The 18,668-nt window shown below is 44.2% G+C and overlaps 1 protein-coding gene across 1 annotated transcript in view; it reads right to left on the bottom strand.

The window, feature by feature from the left end:
- COPA (COPI coat complex subunit alpha) overlaps positions 1 to 18,668 on the bottom strand; it is a 45,033-nt gene that overhangs the window by 19,241 nt on the left and 7,124 nt on the right. The window contains exons 4-11 of the mRNA XM_004775853.3: positions 16,883 to 16,963; positions 12,611 to 12,687; positions 11,568 to 11,677; positions 6,410 to 6,519; positions 4,907 to 5,006; positions 3,973 to 4,108; positions 3,383 to 3,465; positions 556 to 706 (exon numbers count right to left, since the gene is read on the bottom strand). Of these exons, the coding sequence (XP_004775910.1) occupies positions 556 to 706; positions 3,383 to 3,465; positions 3,973 to 4,108; positions 4,907 to 5,006; positions 6,410 to 6,519; positions 11,568 to 11,677; positions 12,611 to 12,687; positions 16,883 to 16,963 (848 nt within the window). The remainder of the gene's footprint in view (positions 1 to 555; positions 707 to 3,382; positions 3,466 to 3,972; positions 4,109 to 4,906; positions 5,007 to 6,409; positions 6,520 to 11,567; positions 11,678 to 12,610; positions 12,688 to 16,882; positions 16,964 to 18,668) is intronic.

Raw genomic sequence — 18,668 nt, 5'->3', positions numbered from 1 at the left:
AACCCATCTTTTTACTGTGGTAACGCTGGAGGGCGGCTATCAAAGCCTCATGCCAGAGTTTACCACCATGAATGTTTCAGCATGCTGATGCAGCTGGCTTTCCAAGAGGACAGTTCTTTTTGCCAGACATCCCAGAGGTTATCGTGTCTTCAGAGCTAAGAGCTTCCAGAGCCATATATCCTACTTTAGAGATGTGTGCATTTTGCTGGAAAGCAAAGGAAAGTTACAGAAATGCCAAAGAGAGGCAAAAAGACCTGTCACCAAGCTGGGCTGCTCTGCCCCAGGAGACTGTGGTTTGCAGGAGACCTGGCGGACTGTGGCCATTACGGTCTCCTCCGCGCAGGGTCACTAGCGTTCTCCTTAGGGAGACCCCCACTCTCCTCTTGGCACCTTCCTTGCCTGCCACGCTCTTGGGGTTTCAGCTGAGTAGGCTCCCCAACAGGGACTTGATCAGTGAGAGGCGCTGAGATCCAAAATGTTGTTGGGAGCAGAGTCCGGTGTGGGCATCACCTCCAGCGACAGAGAGGGCCTGGGGGAAGAACGGGTCGGACTTACCTCCGCAACTGCATCACGGCTACGTCTTTGGAGCTGTTGAAATCCAACTGACGCAAGAATCGGTCCTTGACGTAATGTAGCATATTGCCATGAACGGCATAGGCTGGCCGTTCCCGCTCCAGTTTAAACACAATCATGCCACCGTCATGGCCTGGGGCACAGGGAGAAGACGAAAGAATTAGCTGTAGGCAAGAAAGCAAGCTGGAAGAAGCAAAAGATACACAAGGATAAGGACTGCATGTGAGTGCTAAAAACCAAGATACCTAAATGCATCCTTTACTTGTCTAAACTGTCACAGTTCTTAGAATCTTTATTCAAATAAATTTCTGTGAAACCTTTCCTAATCCTCTGTATCACACCAGCACATGTGACAAACCCTCCTCTGTGTTCTCCCAACACTTTGTACAACGTTCCATTAGAGCGAAAATAAACACACGGAATTCCATCACTAAAGGCTTCAGCACAGCAAAGGAAATCATCAACAAGATGAGAAGGATGAAAGGGCAACCTATGGGATGGGAGAAAATATTTGTGAATCACACTATCTAATAAGGGGTTAATATCCAAAATATCTGAAGAACACAACCCAATATAAAAAAAGAAAACCACACACAAACAACCCAATTAAAAAATGGGCAGAGGACTTGAATAGACATTTCTAGAAGACACAGCAATGGCCAACAGACACATAAAAAGATGCTCAACACCACTGATCATCAGGGAAATGCAAATCAAAACCATAATGAGGTATCAGCTCATTCCTTTCTGGGCAGCTAATACCAGAAAGACAAGAGATAGCCCGTGCTGGTGGGAATGTGGAGAAAAGAGAACCCCGTGCACTGCTGGCGGCACTGCAAATTGGTTGCAGCCACTATAAAAAAACAGTATGGAGACGCTTCAAAAACTTAAAAATACTAATACTGTTTGATCCAGCAATTCCACTAGTGGGTATCTATCTGAAGAAAATGGAAACACCAATTTGAAGAGATATATGCACCTCCACGTCCACTGCAACATTATCTCTAGTAGCTATGATACGGAAGCAACACACATATGCACTGATACATGGGGAAAGAAGACGTGTTACACACACACACACACACACACACACACACAGGCATACTACTAGGCCATAAAGAATGGAATCATGCCATTCATAACAACATAAATGGACTTAAGAAGAATTATGCTAAGTGAAATAAGTCAGACAGAGAATGACAAAAACTCTAAGATTTCGCTCCAACAAACAAAACAAACAAAAATGACCACCATCACCACCACAATGGAAACAGACCACGGATACAGAGAACAAACTGGTAGTTCCCAGAGGCTGTAGGCAGTGGAGAGGGATCAAAATACGGAAAGGGAATGCAGAGTATAAATATCCAGTTACAAAACAAGTCAGTCATGGGGATGTATGGACAGCGTGAGGAAAACAGTCAACGACACCGTAACTTCGTGTGGTGACAGGCGGTAAGTAGACTGAATCCTGAGGATTATCTTGTAATACATAAAGATACCAAATCACTCCGATGTTCCCCTGAAACTAACAGGACATAGTATGTCCACTACGCTGAACCCCCAGCACTTAACACCCTGCACTGTAACTGTCTAAGTCCACGGCTCCCGACACCACCAGCTCCCTGAAGAGAGAAATTACAATCATTTCAATCCTTCCCCCGTCCCTAGCACACAGCAAGAACGTAAGAGGTTTTGCTGAACGGGGACGCTAATTCAAAAAGCCTTTTCAGTTGTTTTAAAAAATCTTTTGCTTTTTTTCCCTACTAGCATCAACCACCTCTCAGAGAAACCTCTGACCTTTGTCCTCCTGGTCAGCTCTCCACACATAAACCAGATCATTCACTTCCCTAACGGGCACCTTCCAATGGCTCTCCACCCATCCAGAGTAAAATCTGGACTCTGGGGCACCTGGGTGGCTCTGTCGTTAAGTGTCTGCCTTCAGCACAACTGATTTCAGAGTCCTGGGATCGAGCCCCATACTGGGCTCCCTGCTCAGTGGGAAGTCTGCTTCTCCCTCTCCTACTCCCCCTGCTTGTGTTTCCTCTCTTGCTGCCTCTCTGTCAAATACATAAATAAAAATCTTAAAAAAAAAAAAAAAATCGGGACTCTAACCCTGGCCTGCAAGGCAGAGCACAGCCGGACCTGCTCTTCCCTCCCACGACTCAGCCCCTCCTCGCTGTGCCCTCCCTGACCTCTGATGCCACTCACAGGTGCCCCGCAGCCCTCCCAGCACCATCAGGGCGTGTGTCACTCTCACTGTCCTCCACACCCAACAGGAAGCAGCAGTGCCCACGCGTCCCCCCCCACGCCCCTTCCTTTTGCTTTTCTTCAAAGCATCTTCCACGTGCTGTTTTATATACTTGTTTTACCGCCCCTCCGCTCCTCACTACAAGTAAGAGCTCCCCAGGGTCAGGGACACTGCACTCGCAGCAGCACCCAGACGACTGCCTGGCGCACAGCACACCATCTGCTACGCGGATGACAGAAACTCAGACTCTCAGCCTCTCAGCAACTCAGCTCCTCTGACTGGCAACCCTGAGTGTCCACCATTAGCTTCCTAACTGATCAAAGGGAAGGGGCTTTCTTGTCAAATGGATCTAGGTGGAGAACCAACCCCAAACAAACAGTTCTCCAGGAAGGTAAGGGGGAGCAAAGGCGAGAAGCTTCAACTGCACAGCTCTGAGAACCCGAGCTCTCCCCACCACCCTGCCTCGCGTCAACCAGCGAGAAAGCTGAGAGAGGTTCACTCTCATGTCTTAACGACGTGCAACTTAAACAAGAGAAAAAGAGAAGGAATGGCCCTTACCTGCCGCAAAGAGGTTCAGATTGGGGTGGGCAGCTAGGACCCAGAAACGATCATGGTCCCTACGGAAGGTCTGAACCCCAGTCCTAGGAAAGCAGAGGATACACAAAGGAAAATATTAATTTCCGAGTAATCTTCAGCTTATCACATACAAGAGCACTGAGCACCGAGTGTAAGCCAGCACACGGATTAAAGATTAGATCGGGGACAGCAAGTTGCACATACTAAGTAAGGGGAGTCTTGATAAATTCTACCAAAAGAAAGAGGAAACCTCACTGACCCTAATATTTTGGTATTTCAACTTCCCCTTATTCATCATGATTACCTTCAATTCCACATTTCTTTCTCTAACTACTGAGGAACATGCTTAAATTTGGAGGAGAAAAAGAATGCATGTGGAAGTTGTATTTGACAGGAGATCTGTAAATACGGGCTGATCTCTAGGCCCCTTGAAAACATCGGGTCAGACTTGTCCATGTGCTGAAGATGGGAGAGATGCACAGAGGCAGTCCGATCTGCCTTTTAGGAGAAAGAATGACAGGCAGGAGGGGCTTTCCCCTGGCTTGGGTCACACGTCATCACATCCCCCGTACCGCTTGGACATATCCCAGACTCGGATGCTCTTGTCCTCCGAATTGCTGAGGATCAGCTCTTGGCGAGGATGGAAGACGGCACAAGACACGTTGTTGTAATGACCGCGGCAGGTGTCAACCTCCCACGCCTTTGACTCTGAAGGACCAGAGAGAATTAGATCATCGCAACTCTCTGCAAGTTCAGGACTTAGAATTATGGCATCTCTGACCAAATGCTAGGAGCTACTCCAAAATGCTACACAAGTAACTTCTCTCTGACAGGGCAATTTTTCCATTTAAGCCTCTGAATCTCAGTATGTTTCTTCTTCCAATCAGACCCAACCACCAATGACAGCACCTCTTCTCTTCTCCGTCATTATCTTCTTACCCTGTTTTATCACTAGCTCTTATGGTAGAATAAATGCAGGCTCTATAGCTTTTAGTCACCACTGTATCTCCAGAGCCTCGAACAATGATTAGCACAAAGCAGGTACTCAATAAATATTTTTTGAATGTTTACTCTTAACTATGTTCAGAATCCTCAAAATCATGGGGCACCTAGGTGGCTCAGTTGTTAAGCATCTGCCTTCGGCTCAGGTCATGATCCCAGGATCCTGCGATCGAGTCCCGCATTGGGCTCCCTGCTCAATGGGGAGCCTGCTTCTCCCTCTCCCACTCGCCCCGCTTGTGTTCCCTCTCTCGCTGTGTCTATCTCTGTCAAATAGATAAATAGAATCTAAAAAAAAAAAAAAAAAAAAAAAAAAAGGAATCCTCAAAATTAGGATACCTCAAGACAGGAAAAAAAAAGAATGGGACAATTTCTATGCTCCTAGGGTTAGCGTTAAGAACCCAAGGTAGGAAAATGGGTCACTAAGTCCAGAAGACTTGGCTCCTTCACCTTGTTGTCCAGCAGCCAGCTCTTCAGACCCAGTGACACTGTCCCTGGTCTACTCACCGTTCATGCGCCAGATCTTCACTTGTCGGTCGTCTGCCCCAGAGACAATAAGGGGCATGGTGGGGTGGAAGGCAGCCCAGTTTACGCCACGATCATGACCCTGTGGAAAAAAAGAAGTGGTTCTTCTACGGCAGCTTTGTAACCATCACTGAAAGCAAACTAAAGCACCACCAGGTGGTTATCAAAAACATCTCTGATTTTTACTCTTCCAGAGAAGAGTCAAGGGATTATGGTAGTCTAACGTGAGAGTTAGTACCAACCCACCCAAAATTATACCCAAGTTCTCATGGCAATTCCCAAATCTTTCTACCCCCAAAGTCAGCATCACTTGCATTTGGGATACATTGCCTTGTTCTGTTACCTATTTATATGTTATTTCCCCAACTAATTATTAGCCTCACAAGAATAAAAACCAATTTTATAACTGGAAGAAATGTGGTCAGAAAACTCTCGGGTGAGTCCCAATACTCTTAGGAAACCCACAAGGCCAAAACTTCTTACCCTGTTTTATCACTAGCTCTCATGGTAGAATAAATGCAGGCTCTATAATGTTAATAATGTTAAGACATTATTTGCCTTTTTCACTTTCACCCTCTCCTGAGGATGTTTTCCAGAGGCTACGTGACATGACGTCATTGCTTTGATGGCTAACAGAATGTGTGCTTATGTACTTTATGTTTTAAAAAGTTCTTACTTTTAATTACAGATATGGTAAAAACTGAAAGATATAAACCACATTAACATGAACTCTTTGGGGTCCTCAGTAAGTCTCAAGGGTATACAGAGATTCTCAGACCACAAAGCTTGAGAACTGCTCATTTTCAGACATCTTGTACTTAGTTGTACTCAGTACTGCAACAGGACAACAGATAAGGTAGTCTCCGATTAGCAGCGTTTTAGAGAGACTTCATGCTGTGGCGTAAATCCCCTGGGTTTTAGAATCTGATCCAAGTTCAAATCCTAGTTCTTCCATTTACTAGACACATGTGAATTTTGGTAAACTGCCCAATTTCTCTAAGTCTCAATTTTTTTCATCTGTAAAATGGAAGTTACCGCTATCTGCCTCAGAGGATAGCTGTGAGGATTAAATTAGATATTTTTAAAAACCTAGTTTCTTTCTCTAATGCTCTTCTGTTTCCTCACCACGCACACAACTTACTCACCCAGGGCTGGTCCTTAATAACTCTGATCACATCAGAACCCCCACCCCACTCCCTACTCTCACAAGAGGCATGCGAACGGACTCTGCTCAGAGATGCGACAGAGCCGACACCAGCTCTCTCCCTCCCTCCCCCCTGGGCTTAGGAGGTGACGTGACTCTCCCTCAGATGCCACAGAGGCTTCGCCTCTCCCGGCTTCCAGACTTTCTGTCTCCAGAGCCTCCACACAATGCCCAGCACTTCACAGGCGCTGCACAGATCTCTCCCCCAGGAGGGAACGAGCGAGCGGCGTCCTGTCCCTGCTCCCCCGACGAGAGCCCCGATGAGCCTCGAAGATCAGTACCTCCAGCACGTGTTTGACCACCGCGTCGGTCGTTCCGAACAGATCGACCCCGGTTATTCCTCGCACGTCGGACTCCACTGCACCAGGGGACAAGTTTTTTTTCCTTAGACCTTTGAAGGGAGGAGGAGTGGGATGGAAGACACAAAATCCTGTTACCAAAGAGAGCCCAGTAACAGTGGCACGGGAAGGTGCAGGGAGAGACTAACGTTAGCGACAAAGAAAGGAAAAAGAAATCGGGAGAGACTGAAGTCGGTCAAGAGCTCCTATCTACCTCTCTAAAAACGCTCACGATGCTGACGTACTGTGATGAGCCTCTCTTTCCCTCCCTGAACGCTTCACAGCCCTGCTACTGGGATCTCCTCCCCGAGGACGAGGACAGCAATACAGACTCCTGACCCGGCACGCTTCGCCCCAAGAGCTGTCTCCCTGAGATCATTCCCAGTCTTGTTCTTGAACTGTGGCCTGAAGCGGTAAACCTCCCATTTCCACTTTCAACTTTATGGCAACTATAGTAACTTTTCTTCCATCATCCCAAAAACCCTGGAAGAAAAGCCATTTGGGGAATCCACAGCTCCGTGCTTCTCAAGTGGGAAGCTGCTCGGCCACTCCACGGGACAGATCCAGAGCGCTAAGGAAACGAGGCCTATTGAACACCGACCAGCTGTTTGGTGGCAGAGAGGAAACACATACAACTCTGCGGAAAGTGTACTCTTCTATGTGACTCTTGCGCAGGGACAAAAATCATTTCAACTGTCATGTCCTTATGCACAACAGAACTTCATAATGTACTCGCAACAAGAAGACGGCTGGACCAATGTGATTTCTTTCCTTTAGATCACGACTAATAAAATCTAGTTAGGCCCAAAATAAATTTTATAAATAAATAAATGAATAAATAAAAACTGTCAGTCCTTTTAAGCTCTTACTTTAAAAGGCTGGTTACAGATCTGAATGTGTACTTTGCCAACAAATCTTCTGGAGGCTAGTTTCGCTGGGAGGAAAGTCCCATAATTTGAAAACAACAGAAAAAGGACACCAGGGTAAGAACAGTCTTATTCACACAGGACCCAAACTCAGGGCTCAACTACACCTATCTTTAAAGACTATCTGTGGTACACAACGAAAGCTACGCTTGTTAGCATACTTTACAACTACTTTACATTTAAAAAGCACTTTGTGATTTTTCAAAGCACTCAATTTTACATTTTACACTTGATTACAGATGTTCTATAATTTGATCCGATAACAACCTTAGAGACAGGCAACCAGGTATAATTATACTTTAATAAGAAAACAGAACTGGGACTAAAATTCTATCTTTTGAAGTATTTGTGGGGGAAAGCGGAAATTCAAACTACTGGCACTTGTAAAATAAAAAAACAAGTATCCACAATTGGGGGAAAAATAAAATCTATCACTGAAAATAAAACTTAAGTCACCTTAAGTCTAAAAGTTGGCCTCTGTAGGAAAATATAAAATTTAACTTTAATGATTACATTTATCTTTGTTTTAAAATTACAATATTAATATAAGCTCTTCTCTTCCAGTGGCATGTAGACATCAGCACTGGGGAAACAGTGCTAAGAGGGCCCAATGGCATCAATCATCTCGTCCCCTGTCCAAGATGAGCACTTAGTCAACAGTAAGAGAAATAAAACGGATGCTGTAACAAAAATGCACTCTCCAAACCTCCGTTTAAGTACATCATCAAAGGGATGTCTCTTCTCACTTACTTCACTTGTCTCTTTAATGGGATCTGTCAACTTCTTCTAATGGGTCTGGTGTATGAAAGAGAGTCAAAGGAAGACACAGAGACAGCTGTGAGGAACTTCACCTCCAATAAACTTCAAAAAACACATTAAAAGGAAAAGCCGTATGACAGAACTCAAGCCTCTGCTGCACTTGCTGTCATGATTCAGGAAAGGGGGCAGAGCAAAACCACATAGATGAATAGTGACAGGCAGTGAAAAAGATACTTAGAGAAGAAATATTTGAGCATTTGAAAAGCCACTCACTACGACTGAACGACAGATGGAAAATTTCTACAGCAGCTACTCAAATCCAGAGGGAAGGGAGTTCACTCTCAGACTGGACCAGGCTGACGTACGCTTCCCAATGGGGGCCAGGGGAAGTAGTAGAAAGAAGAATAAGGACAGGAATTGGCAGCAAATTAATACTTTTTTAGTTGTCATTTCAAAGATAAAGCCTGAATTACATGGGCTTGACATGCAAAGGTGTAAGCACATTAAGATAATTTAACTGTCAGTTTACTTGGAAGATCAAGCTAAAAAAACAACCTATCTTCTATATCTAGATTGTAAATATATTCTCTTTTAAACATACTTTTCCAGGCTAACAGAAAAGATTCGGGTTAAGTAAGCCCTAAGGGGCTCAATTCTCACAGCACAGATAACCAGACAGGTTTTTCTTTAAAGATCTCTGTTTTCTTACTGTATATTAAGCTCAGGTAGACATTCCAAACAATTAGGATTTTCCGCAGTCCTTTAAATGTGAGGGTATTCATTCTCAAACTAAGAATGCACTTTTCCTCTCCCAGAGTTACTACCTCTGGTCCCTAAAAGACCTGAAAGCTAATTCCTCTTCCTGTGTTCAGACTTATTCAAACCCAGGCAAAAATAACTTGGCTAAAAAGAGTGTGCTGATCTCCAGAAAAGGAAAGAATAAATGTAAAAGTCAAACTCAAAGCCCCTTTAGGTTAAAGACCAAAGCAACTCCTTTCACTCTCGTTAAGGGGTTACTGGAAGTCCAGAGAGTTTTAAGTGGAGAAAAACACTTAGAAACGGGAAAGAGAGCATTCACATTAGTAAAGCAAGTCAGCACAAGGTCCTCAGTATCACATATGCTGAACAAGGCCAGCAATCGCAGCTGTTAGACGGTGACCCATGCCCTGCACACATTCAAGAGCAAGTAGAAACCCCAAGCAGGGTCAAACTCTCTTCTCGGTTTTAATTCTGACGTAAAAATGACCTTCAACCTACAAACGTGAAGAAAAGGATTCCTTGCTTTGGGCATTTCAGGTTATCAGTGAGACTCCATCACCCAAACTGGCCCAATCACCATACCAGGCCACCGGCACCTGCTGTGCCAGCGTGGGGGCGCGGCCAGCACTCGCAGAGTGGGGTGGAGAGGCCCCTCTCCGAAGTCCTAAGGGCCAAAGCATCCCTTAAGCACGTAACAAATTAACTTCTTTATGATCTACAACAGCATTAGCTGTAGACCATTCTCATGAGAAGTGAGAAAACAGTCACTCCAAGGATCAGAGTGGCACTCGGTCCTGTCACAGAGCTCTGGCTGGGAGACGCTCTTCTCAGTACGGGAGGCTCCCCAGCAGAAACCAGGTGAGCCAGCTGCAAGCCCTGAGGCTCCTGCACCCAGAGACAGAGAGGGCGCTTTGAATGTGTGCACAGTGAAAACCACGGAAAGCCACAGCTGGGTTACTGAGAGAGTCAGTAAGGAGCCCCCGGCATGAGCGGTGAGGAGAGAGCACAGGCTTCATGCTGCCTGTGCTAACCCCTCTCGGCAAGGCTGGTCACATCTGGGTGTACTTTAAAAGGCCTCATCAGTCTGACGAAAAACTGCAATGGCAAAAGCCCCAGTGGAGAAGAGTGCAACTTGCCCATCTCCCATACACTCTTGCTGATGCCACTGCCCTCTAATCCTGACCCTCTGAGAAGCGCAGACGGTTCTAGAAATTCTAAGACGAGAGTCATCACAATGGTTTGCCATGACACAGGACTCAGACGGCCATTCCCAAGTTCAAGATAATATGTAACGTACACTGAGTTTCTGTCAAAAACTCTTCTCATGGCTGGGAAGGGGAGGGGGCTAGAGGGATGGGTAGGAGGGTCTGTGTCACCTAAATTAGTTTCCAGCTCTTCAGATCTCTGCCACGCCAAAATACGTACACATGAGAAAGTTGAAAAGTTAAAAAAAAAAAAAAAAAAGACCCAAAGGTTCTGCTCTGCCTCTGCCCTCATCCTCCCCCAGCTGTTTCCATGCTGCACGGACCTTACCCCGCTGCTCCGGCAGCATTCCGAGCGCTGCTCCCAGAAATCCAGCTCTCTGACTTGCTGTTCCTAAGTGGCTCGTACAAGGGGCAAGCACTGCGGTGCTCCAGCCCGCCATGTCACCAGCAAGCTGAGAAAAACTATGACCTGGGCCACACAATTCAGACGGGTGACACGTTTGCCACAAAAAAGAACCAGGCCAAGGACCCCTGAGTCCTCCCTTTCATAGAAGGAAACAAGTGTTTTGCACTCTAGCCACTGACTTCCACAGAACCCCAATCTCTAGGAATTCTGAAGAGCAACAAGTAGAGAGACAATTCAGCAGGTGAGAAGCAGACTTTACTGGGCAGGGAACCACAGCAGCCAGTGTTCCTTTTCCACGGTCCAGCCATCCATGAAGCACTTCCAGCCAGCAGCCTGCTGGCCGACCGGCCTGCCCGCCTCACAGGGGCCGTCCTTCCCGCACGTTTACGGGCTCGGCTTAGCAACTTCTCACGTCTCCCCTACACAGCGCCAAACAGTAAATCCTTACGCCCAAATCAAGATAAACTGTGAAAGGAGGGATTATCCCAACTCTCCAAAATCTATAATTCTATTTTCATTTCTGGTCACTTTAACTTCTAGAAGTCTGCCCACTGAGAGGTTTCTTGGACATAAAAATCCCACCCTCCCCTGGGCTCCCTACATTAGAAGAAATGGAGGGATTTTTCTATTTCTAAGTGAGGCCATAAGATTCCAGAATCTTGCTTCCCTGCGTTAATCTATCCCCAAAATTCATTTTGGTGGAAGATGGTTTATTTCACTGGAAGGCATGACTCTCCGACATTCCCAGGTACACAGATTCTCTAATACAGCAGCATCTAGATTTTAACTACAAACTCTTCCACCTACCAAGTAAAACTCCCTTCAGGTTAAATATACTTTCCAGAGTAGCCACTTTCCTCAACAATCCGCTAATGCAAATAACCATCAAAAGCAGACTTCATACCCTCATAAGCAGAGACGCTATTACGTGAGAACAGAATATTCTAACTTCTCCTGTTCTAGGCCAACTACCGTCACTATTTTAAAAGCAATTGCAGTTTTGCGCCAGACATGATGAGGCTGTCCCCTGAACTTGGGCAGCTCACCAGAAATATCCCAAACACGCACAGTCTGGTCCAGGCTGGCTGACACAACCAGGTCTTCTGAGGGGTGAAACTGAGCACACATTACATAATGGTTGTGTCCTGTTAACACACTGCAAGAAGAAAAAAGAAAGACAACACCAAATTAGAGGCAGGACTCAACAGACTCCTACACACTAAATACCACTCTCCACACTAACAGATAACCGTCCCAATATTCTTTTTGGAGGCAAAGGCAAGTCACCCTAACAATTTTGAACTAGTAACAGTAAGCAAGGTCAGCTCTCTTAACAATAGTCCCCTTCTTTCCTCTGATGCTTCAGCATTTAAGTGTTACTAATTGCAGGAGACGTACACTGCACTGCTCTCCTCTCCTATTAAACATGTTCATATATCGGGGCACCTGGAGGGCTCAGTCGTTAAGCATCTGCCTTCGGCTCAGGTCATAATCCCAGCGCCCTGGGATCAGGCCCCACATCAGGGGCCCTGCTTGGCGGGAGGCCTGCTTTCCTTCTCCTAGTCCCCCTGCTTGTGTTCCCTCTTAAACTGTCTCTCTCTCTGTCAAATAAATTAAATCTTAAAAAAAAAAAAAAAGTTCATATGTCAAAATAAATGGAGTCATAGTAATTTATACTGGAAACTACCAGTTTGATTTTGGTGGGATAATCACTCTTAAATAGCATCATTTTCAATGGTCCTTACAGCTTCACGGAAAGCTCAAGACCTGAACACAAGGCAGGATGATGGTCTAGACCTTAACTCAGGTTTCATGGGAACAGAACTGAAAACTAGCTGAAAATTCTGTTCTAAAAGTCTAGTGATGCCCTCCCTTCCCTGGCAAGAAGTGATTAGAAAATCCAGACTGTTACATTACTAACAAGACTGCCTCTATATTTATCATCTGTAAAAGCATCTTACAAATAAATGAGTAATTAGTCAGTGGGCAGGGCCCACCAGGGAAGGGAAAGGATTGCTGTGAAGGGAAGCTCATTATGCAAACACGAGGCAGAACGAAGCCTCTCTCTCAGCTGTATCTCCTGCTTTACCAGACACAGGTTCTAGACTGCCAGTTCCACACTCGGATGGTCTGGTCATCTGAGGCGCTCAGAATCCAGGGATATTCCTGAAAAACAATCCAGACAAGGGTTTCAACACTAAACAAATGTGTTTTTTTCGGGCTCTGTAGCCATCCCTCTCTTTGGAGGAAACCCCCCATTGCCGGGCATCTCAGCTGTACTAGCAAAGGGACCACAGCTTCTTTCTCCTCCCCACCATTCTACCAGCTTTTCCCACAGCGGCACTTTCCCCTGGAGATTTCAGAATGAAGCCAGACAAAGGCATAAAGGTTTATGAGAGGCGAAGAATATGTATCGTTCTTACTTTTACGTATATGTGTGTGCTTACATGTATTTCTACTTATACACAGTTAGTCCTGTCAATTAAGATCCTATGAAAGGATCTTCTCTCTTTCACGCTAGGATTAGAACACTGTTTCACGGTCTGACTCCTGTCACACCATCCAGTCTCAAAAAATTCCCATCTCAGGAACCAAAGCACAAAATAACATGGAAAAACAACTGAGTTCTCTTAGAGTCTGTAAGTTTATTGAGAAAAGGTATTTCTTATTCACAGTAGTAATGTTCAGTGCTTAGCACAGAACTTAGTAAGTACAAGGCACACATCTACTTATCCAGCCAAAAAAATACAAGAAACTTTTTCTGAACTTTCCAACTGGATGGCAACTTGTTCTGGACAGATCTTCAGCATGTCCCTTACCCCAAGGACAAAACAATCTGCTTCACAGATCATTTCATCGAGTGGTTATCATTCTCAAATGTCTTCCTTTTTTTTAATTGATCACATATATTTCTATTAATTACCTGACATCACTGAAAACCAGATTTTTCCATCCCTAAAATGGGGTTATTATTGACATTTCTGAGTTGAATGAGTCTTTGAAGGGGACCATTCTGTACATGGAAGGATGTCTAGCAGCGTACCTGGATTCCGTACACCAGATATGGGCAGCCTTTGTGCCCTAAGCCATGACAACAAAAATGTGTCCAGACACTACCATGTCCTCTAGAGGGCAAAATCCCCCGCGGTGGAGAACCATGGAAGAGGTATCCAAAACCATTCAGGCCACTCAGTCAGTGTTCCATTCACACTGGCCGCCTCCTCCTCTCATCATTCTAGACTTAAAATAAAAGCAAATGCCACAGGGTCTTAACACTGCACATGATTTCCTCAAAGTACCAGTAGTGCTGGAGGTAAAAATTTGGGACGAAAGGACTCAGAGAATGGCCTTAATAAAATGTATTTCCTTCATTTTGTTCTGTGCGTTGAGAACAGAAAGAAACAGAAAGCACTCTTGGCTTCATTTCTCATAAAGTGAAGCAGGCCCTCCAGGACTGAGTGTCAGCAGGACGGCCTCAGCACCAGCCACGAGCTCACAGCAAGGCCTGCGCCGTCTGAGAATTTTCTTTTTCCTCACGGTAAGTGCACTCTTTGATCGCCATCCTCTATTTCACCTAGCCTCCTCTCTGGTAACCATCATCTTGTTCTCTCTAGTTAGGAATCTGTTTCTTGATCTGTCTTTGTTTCTCCTTCACTCATTTGTTCTATTTCTTAAATTCCACATGAAGGAGATCATTTACTATTTGTCTTTCTTACTTATTCTGCTTTGTATTATATTCTAACTCCATCCGTGTCCCTGTAAACGTCAAGACTTTATTCCTGTTTGACACTGAACATTCCACACCCCTCTTTATCCACTCATCTACCAACAGACACGTAAGATGCTTCCACAGCTTGGCTACTGTAACTCATGTGGCAATAAACATGGGGTACGTGTATCCATCTGAATTAGTGTTTCTGTATTTGGAGGGTAAACACCCAGTAGAGTGACTACTGGATCATAGGGTAGCTGTAGTTTTATTTTTCTTTTTTTTGCAGAATCTCCATCATATTATTTTTCCAGAGCGGCTGCACCAGTTTGCATTCCCACCAACAGTGCATTAGAGTTCCGCTTTCTCCATCCTCACCAACACTTGTGGTTCCTTGTGTTGTTGATTTTGGCCATTCTGGTAGGTGGAAGGTGATAGCTCACTGCAGCTCGGCTTTGTATCTCCTTGATGCTGAGTGACGCTGAGCATCTTATCAGGTGTCTGCTGGCCATCTGTGTATCTTTGGAAAAATGTCTGCTCACCTCTTCTGCCCATTTTTTAATTGGATTATCTGGTTTCGGATGTTAAGTTTGTTGTTGCTCTTGTTTTTAAAGTAGGCTCCACCACCAGCATGGAGTCCAACACTGGGCCTGAACTCACATCCTTGAGATCAAGACCTGAGCTGAGATCAAGCGTCAGATGCTCAACTGACTGAGCCACCAGGGACTCCTGGGTATTAAGTTTTTTAAGTTCTTTATATATTTTGGATACTAAACCTTTATCAGATGTCATTTACCAATATCTTCTCCCATTCCACAGGTTGCCTTTTAGTTTTGATTACTGTTCCCTTCACTATACAAAAGCCTTTCATTTTGATGTAATCCCAAGTTTATTTTTGCTTTTATTTCCCTTGCCTCAGACCTTATCTTAAAAAATGTTGCTACGGCTCAGGGTGCCAAGTCTCTGCCTTCAGCTCAGGTCATGGTTTCAGAGTCCTGGGATCAAGCCCCACATGGGGCTCTGCTCAGCAGGGAGCCTGCTTTCCCCTCTCTCTCTGCCTGCCTCTCTGCCTACTTGTGATCTTTCTGTGTCAAATACATGAGTAAAATCTTTTTTAAAAAAAAAAGTTGCTAGGGCCAATGTCAAAGAAATTACAGCCTGTGCTCTCTTCAAGCACTTTTTTTTTTTTTTTTTTAAAGTAAGCTCCATGCCCAGCATGAGATCAAGACCTAAGCTCAGATCAAAATTCAGCTGTTTAACCCACTGAGCCATGCCAACACTCCTCTGGGACTTTTATGGTTTCAGGTCTCATATTTAGGTCTTTAATCCATTCTGAGTTTACTTTTGTGTATGGTGAAAAAAATAGTCTAGTTTTTCCAACACCATTTCTTGAAGAATCTGTCCCATTGTATATTCATTCTTCATTTGTCCAAGATTAATTGACCATATAATTTAGGGTTTACTTCTGAGCTCTCTATTCTGTTCCAAAGATCTGTGTGTCTCTTTTTATGCCAGAACCAGACTGTTTTAATTACCACTGCTCTGTAATATAACTTAAAGTCTGAAATTGTGATACCTCCAGTTTTTTTCAAGACTGCTTTGGCTAATCGTTTCTCAGCCTTTTGGCTAAGATCAAGTGAAGGCTGCTTTGGCTATGCAGGGGTCTTCTGTGGTTCCATACAAATCTGAGGATTGTTTGTTCTACTTCTATGAAAAATGGTGTTGGTATTTTGACAGGAATTTCATTAAATCTGTAGATTGCTTTGGTGAATACAGACATTTTAACAGTATTTGTTCTTCCAAACTATGAGTATAGAATATCTTTCCATTTCTTTGTTCATCTCCAATTTCTTCCATCAGTGTTTTATAGTTTTCAGACTACAGGTCTTCCACCTTTTTGGTTAATCATTCTCACATGTTTTTGTTACAATTTTTGCAATTGTTCTAAATTTTTTAAATTTTACAAAAAGAAATAAACTATACTTAACCAAGAAGCTCTTGCTTATTTCTTTATATTCTAACTGAATTCAAGAGACTTAATCAAGAAGCAGTAGAAATTAAATCTAATAGCATAGAATTATAGAAAGATCCAGACAGGTTGAGACTGGATAAAAGGCTGAGTCTCTAATCTACATTTAACTCCGTCTTCTAGGATACCTGACAGATCAAAGAGTAGAAAGCCTAGTTAAAGTAACAGCCTCTACTGCACCTTAAAATCCTAGGATTGAAACGTTTGATTGTTCATGCTTCAAACTGATTAGCTCACCAAAACGGCATCTAACCTCGATCTCCCTCCAGACACACCTACTTAAAAACACCCCACATGGAATTAGTGAGCAAACTTTTGTTCGCTAGCTCAGCAAACCTGAAATCAAATCTCTGCTTTTCCCAATAGAGAATCAATGCCTTCCTTATAGAGCCCACTGAATCCAATTCAATTCAATTCAATATAACCCTAAGTGTTTCCTTTCCCAGAAGGAAACAAAAGATCAACAACAAAGCAGAAAGGTCAACACCACACAGATTCCAGAAGAGCCACTCCAAGACCTCCAATAATTCTGGTATCAAAGCATGGGTTCTTGAGATGCAAGTAGAAGATTCCACAGAGAAAGCGAAGAATGCTCTGCAACTAGAGGTACCATGGCTACTTACGTGATGAAAAAATGTGGTGCGAATGTAGTCCAAATGCCCAAGCAATGTGAAGAGACAGCGCCGAAGCTTGTAATTCCACACCTGCAAGGAGAAACGCAACTAAGCAATAGGACACAAGGGTCCTGAGCCTCCAAGAGCTTCAGGTTTCTCAACAAGTACATTTTGTTTATATTTTTTGGCATTTCTAAATAAGTAGGAACCCTGATAGAAGTCTTGTTTAAGACTTGTTTAAGGCTGGGGCACCTGGCTGGCTCAGTGGGTTAAGTCTCTGCCCTCGGCTCAGGTCATGATCCCAGGGTCCTGGGATCGAGCCCTGCATCGGGCTCTCTGCTCAGCAGGGAGTCTGCTTCCCTTCCTCTCTCTCTGCCTGCCTCTCTGCCTGCTTGTGATCTCTGTGTGTCAAATAAATAAATAAAATCTTAAAAAAAAAAAAAGACTTGTTTAAGGTTGGAGGCAAAGAGATCAAAGATGAAAACATACGTCTGCTAAATATATGGAGAGGGGAAAAAAAGGCAAGGCTAGGGACAATTATGGATAGGTTTTTCCTTTCTTTGGGGAGAAACCATCCCTATTTAATAATATGAGACAAGGGGTGCCTGGGTGGCTCAGTGGGTTAAGCCTCTGCCTTCGGCTCAGGTCATGATCTCAGGGTCCTGGGATTGAGCCCCACATCGGGCTCTCTGCTCAGCGGGGAGCCTGCTTCCTCCTCTTTCTCTGCCTGCCTCTCTGCCTACTTGTGATCTCTGTCTGTCAAATAAATAAATTAAAAAAACAAAACAAAAACAAAAACATGAGACAAGAGGTCTGCACAGGCTTAACTCTTTTTTCCACTTCATAATTGCGTTCTTAGCTTGAACACTGACCCCCTAGTGTGTTACCTACTACCTTAAATCAGGATAAAAAAGCGGGACAGATACTATGACTCAAAAGGAAACAATAAGGGGCACCTGGGTGACTCAGTGGGTTAAAGCCTCTGCCTTTAGCTCAGGTCATGATCTCAGGGTCCTGGGATCAAGCCCCACATCGGGCTCTCTGCTCGGCGGGAAGCCTGCTTCCCCCTCTCTCTCTGCCTGTCTCTGCCTGCTTGTGATCTCTCTCTCTGTCAAATAAACAAATAAAATCTTGGAAAAAAAAAAATAAGGAAACAATAATATAACACACGGTATCATCTTCTCTTAGACTGCTAACTTGGTGGCAAAGGATGCCCATACATTCACAGCCTGTACTGGGCAAACAGACTTTAATTCATTGCTATGGAAAATACTACATTGCCCAGTTGGGATGGACTAAGCAGACAAACATCACATTCAGATATAAAGTTGAGCTAACTACTAAAGTACCACGTATCAATGAACGTAACTAAGGAAGACACTAAACCAGGACCAGAAATGTAAGCACATACTCCCATCCAGAAAACCTCCCAAAAAAGTACTAAAAAAATTCTTTTTAAGATTTTTATTTATTCATTTGACAGAGAGAGAATGAGATCACAAGCAGGCAGAGAGAGGGGGAAGCAGGCTCCCTGCTGAACAGAGAGCCCAATGCAGGGCTTGATCCCAGGACCCCAGAATCACAACCTGAGCCGAAGGCAGAGGCTTTCACCCACTGAACCACCCAGGCACCCCAATATTTAAAATTATTTTTACCATCTACCCCAAGCCAACTACTTACTATTCCTTTTTTACTTAAAAAAATTTTGATTTTCATTTGTGAATTACAAAAGGTAGTACCATTTCCCGTAACAAATTCAAACAAACTGAAAGTATGATCGTCCAAACAAGAAGGC

Source organism: Mustela putorius, unplaced genomic scaffold (assembly GCF_011764305.1).
Source record: "Mustela putorius furo isolate JIRA1106 unplaced genomic scaffold, ASM1176430v1.1 tig00000997_pilon_pilon_pilon, whole genome shotgun sequence".
NCBI lineage: Eukaryota > Metazoa > Chordata > Mammalia > Carnivora > Mustelidae > Mustela > Mustela putorius.
The sequence above is the reverse complement of the archived record's forward strand: the minus strand, read 5'-3'. Positions and strand labels throughout refer to the sequence as shown.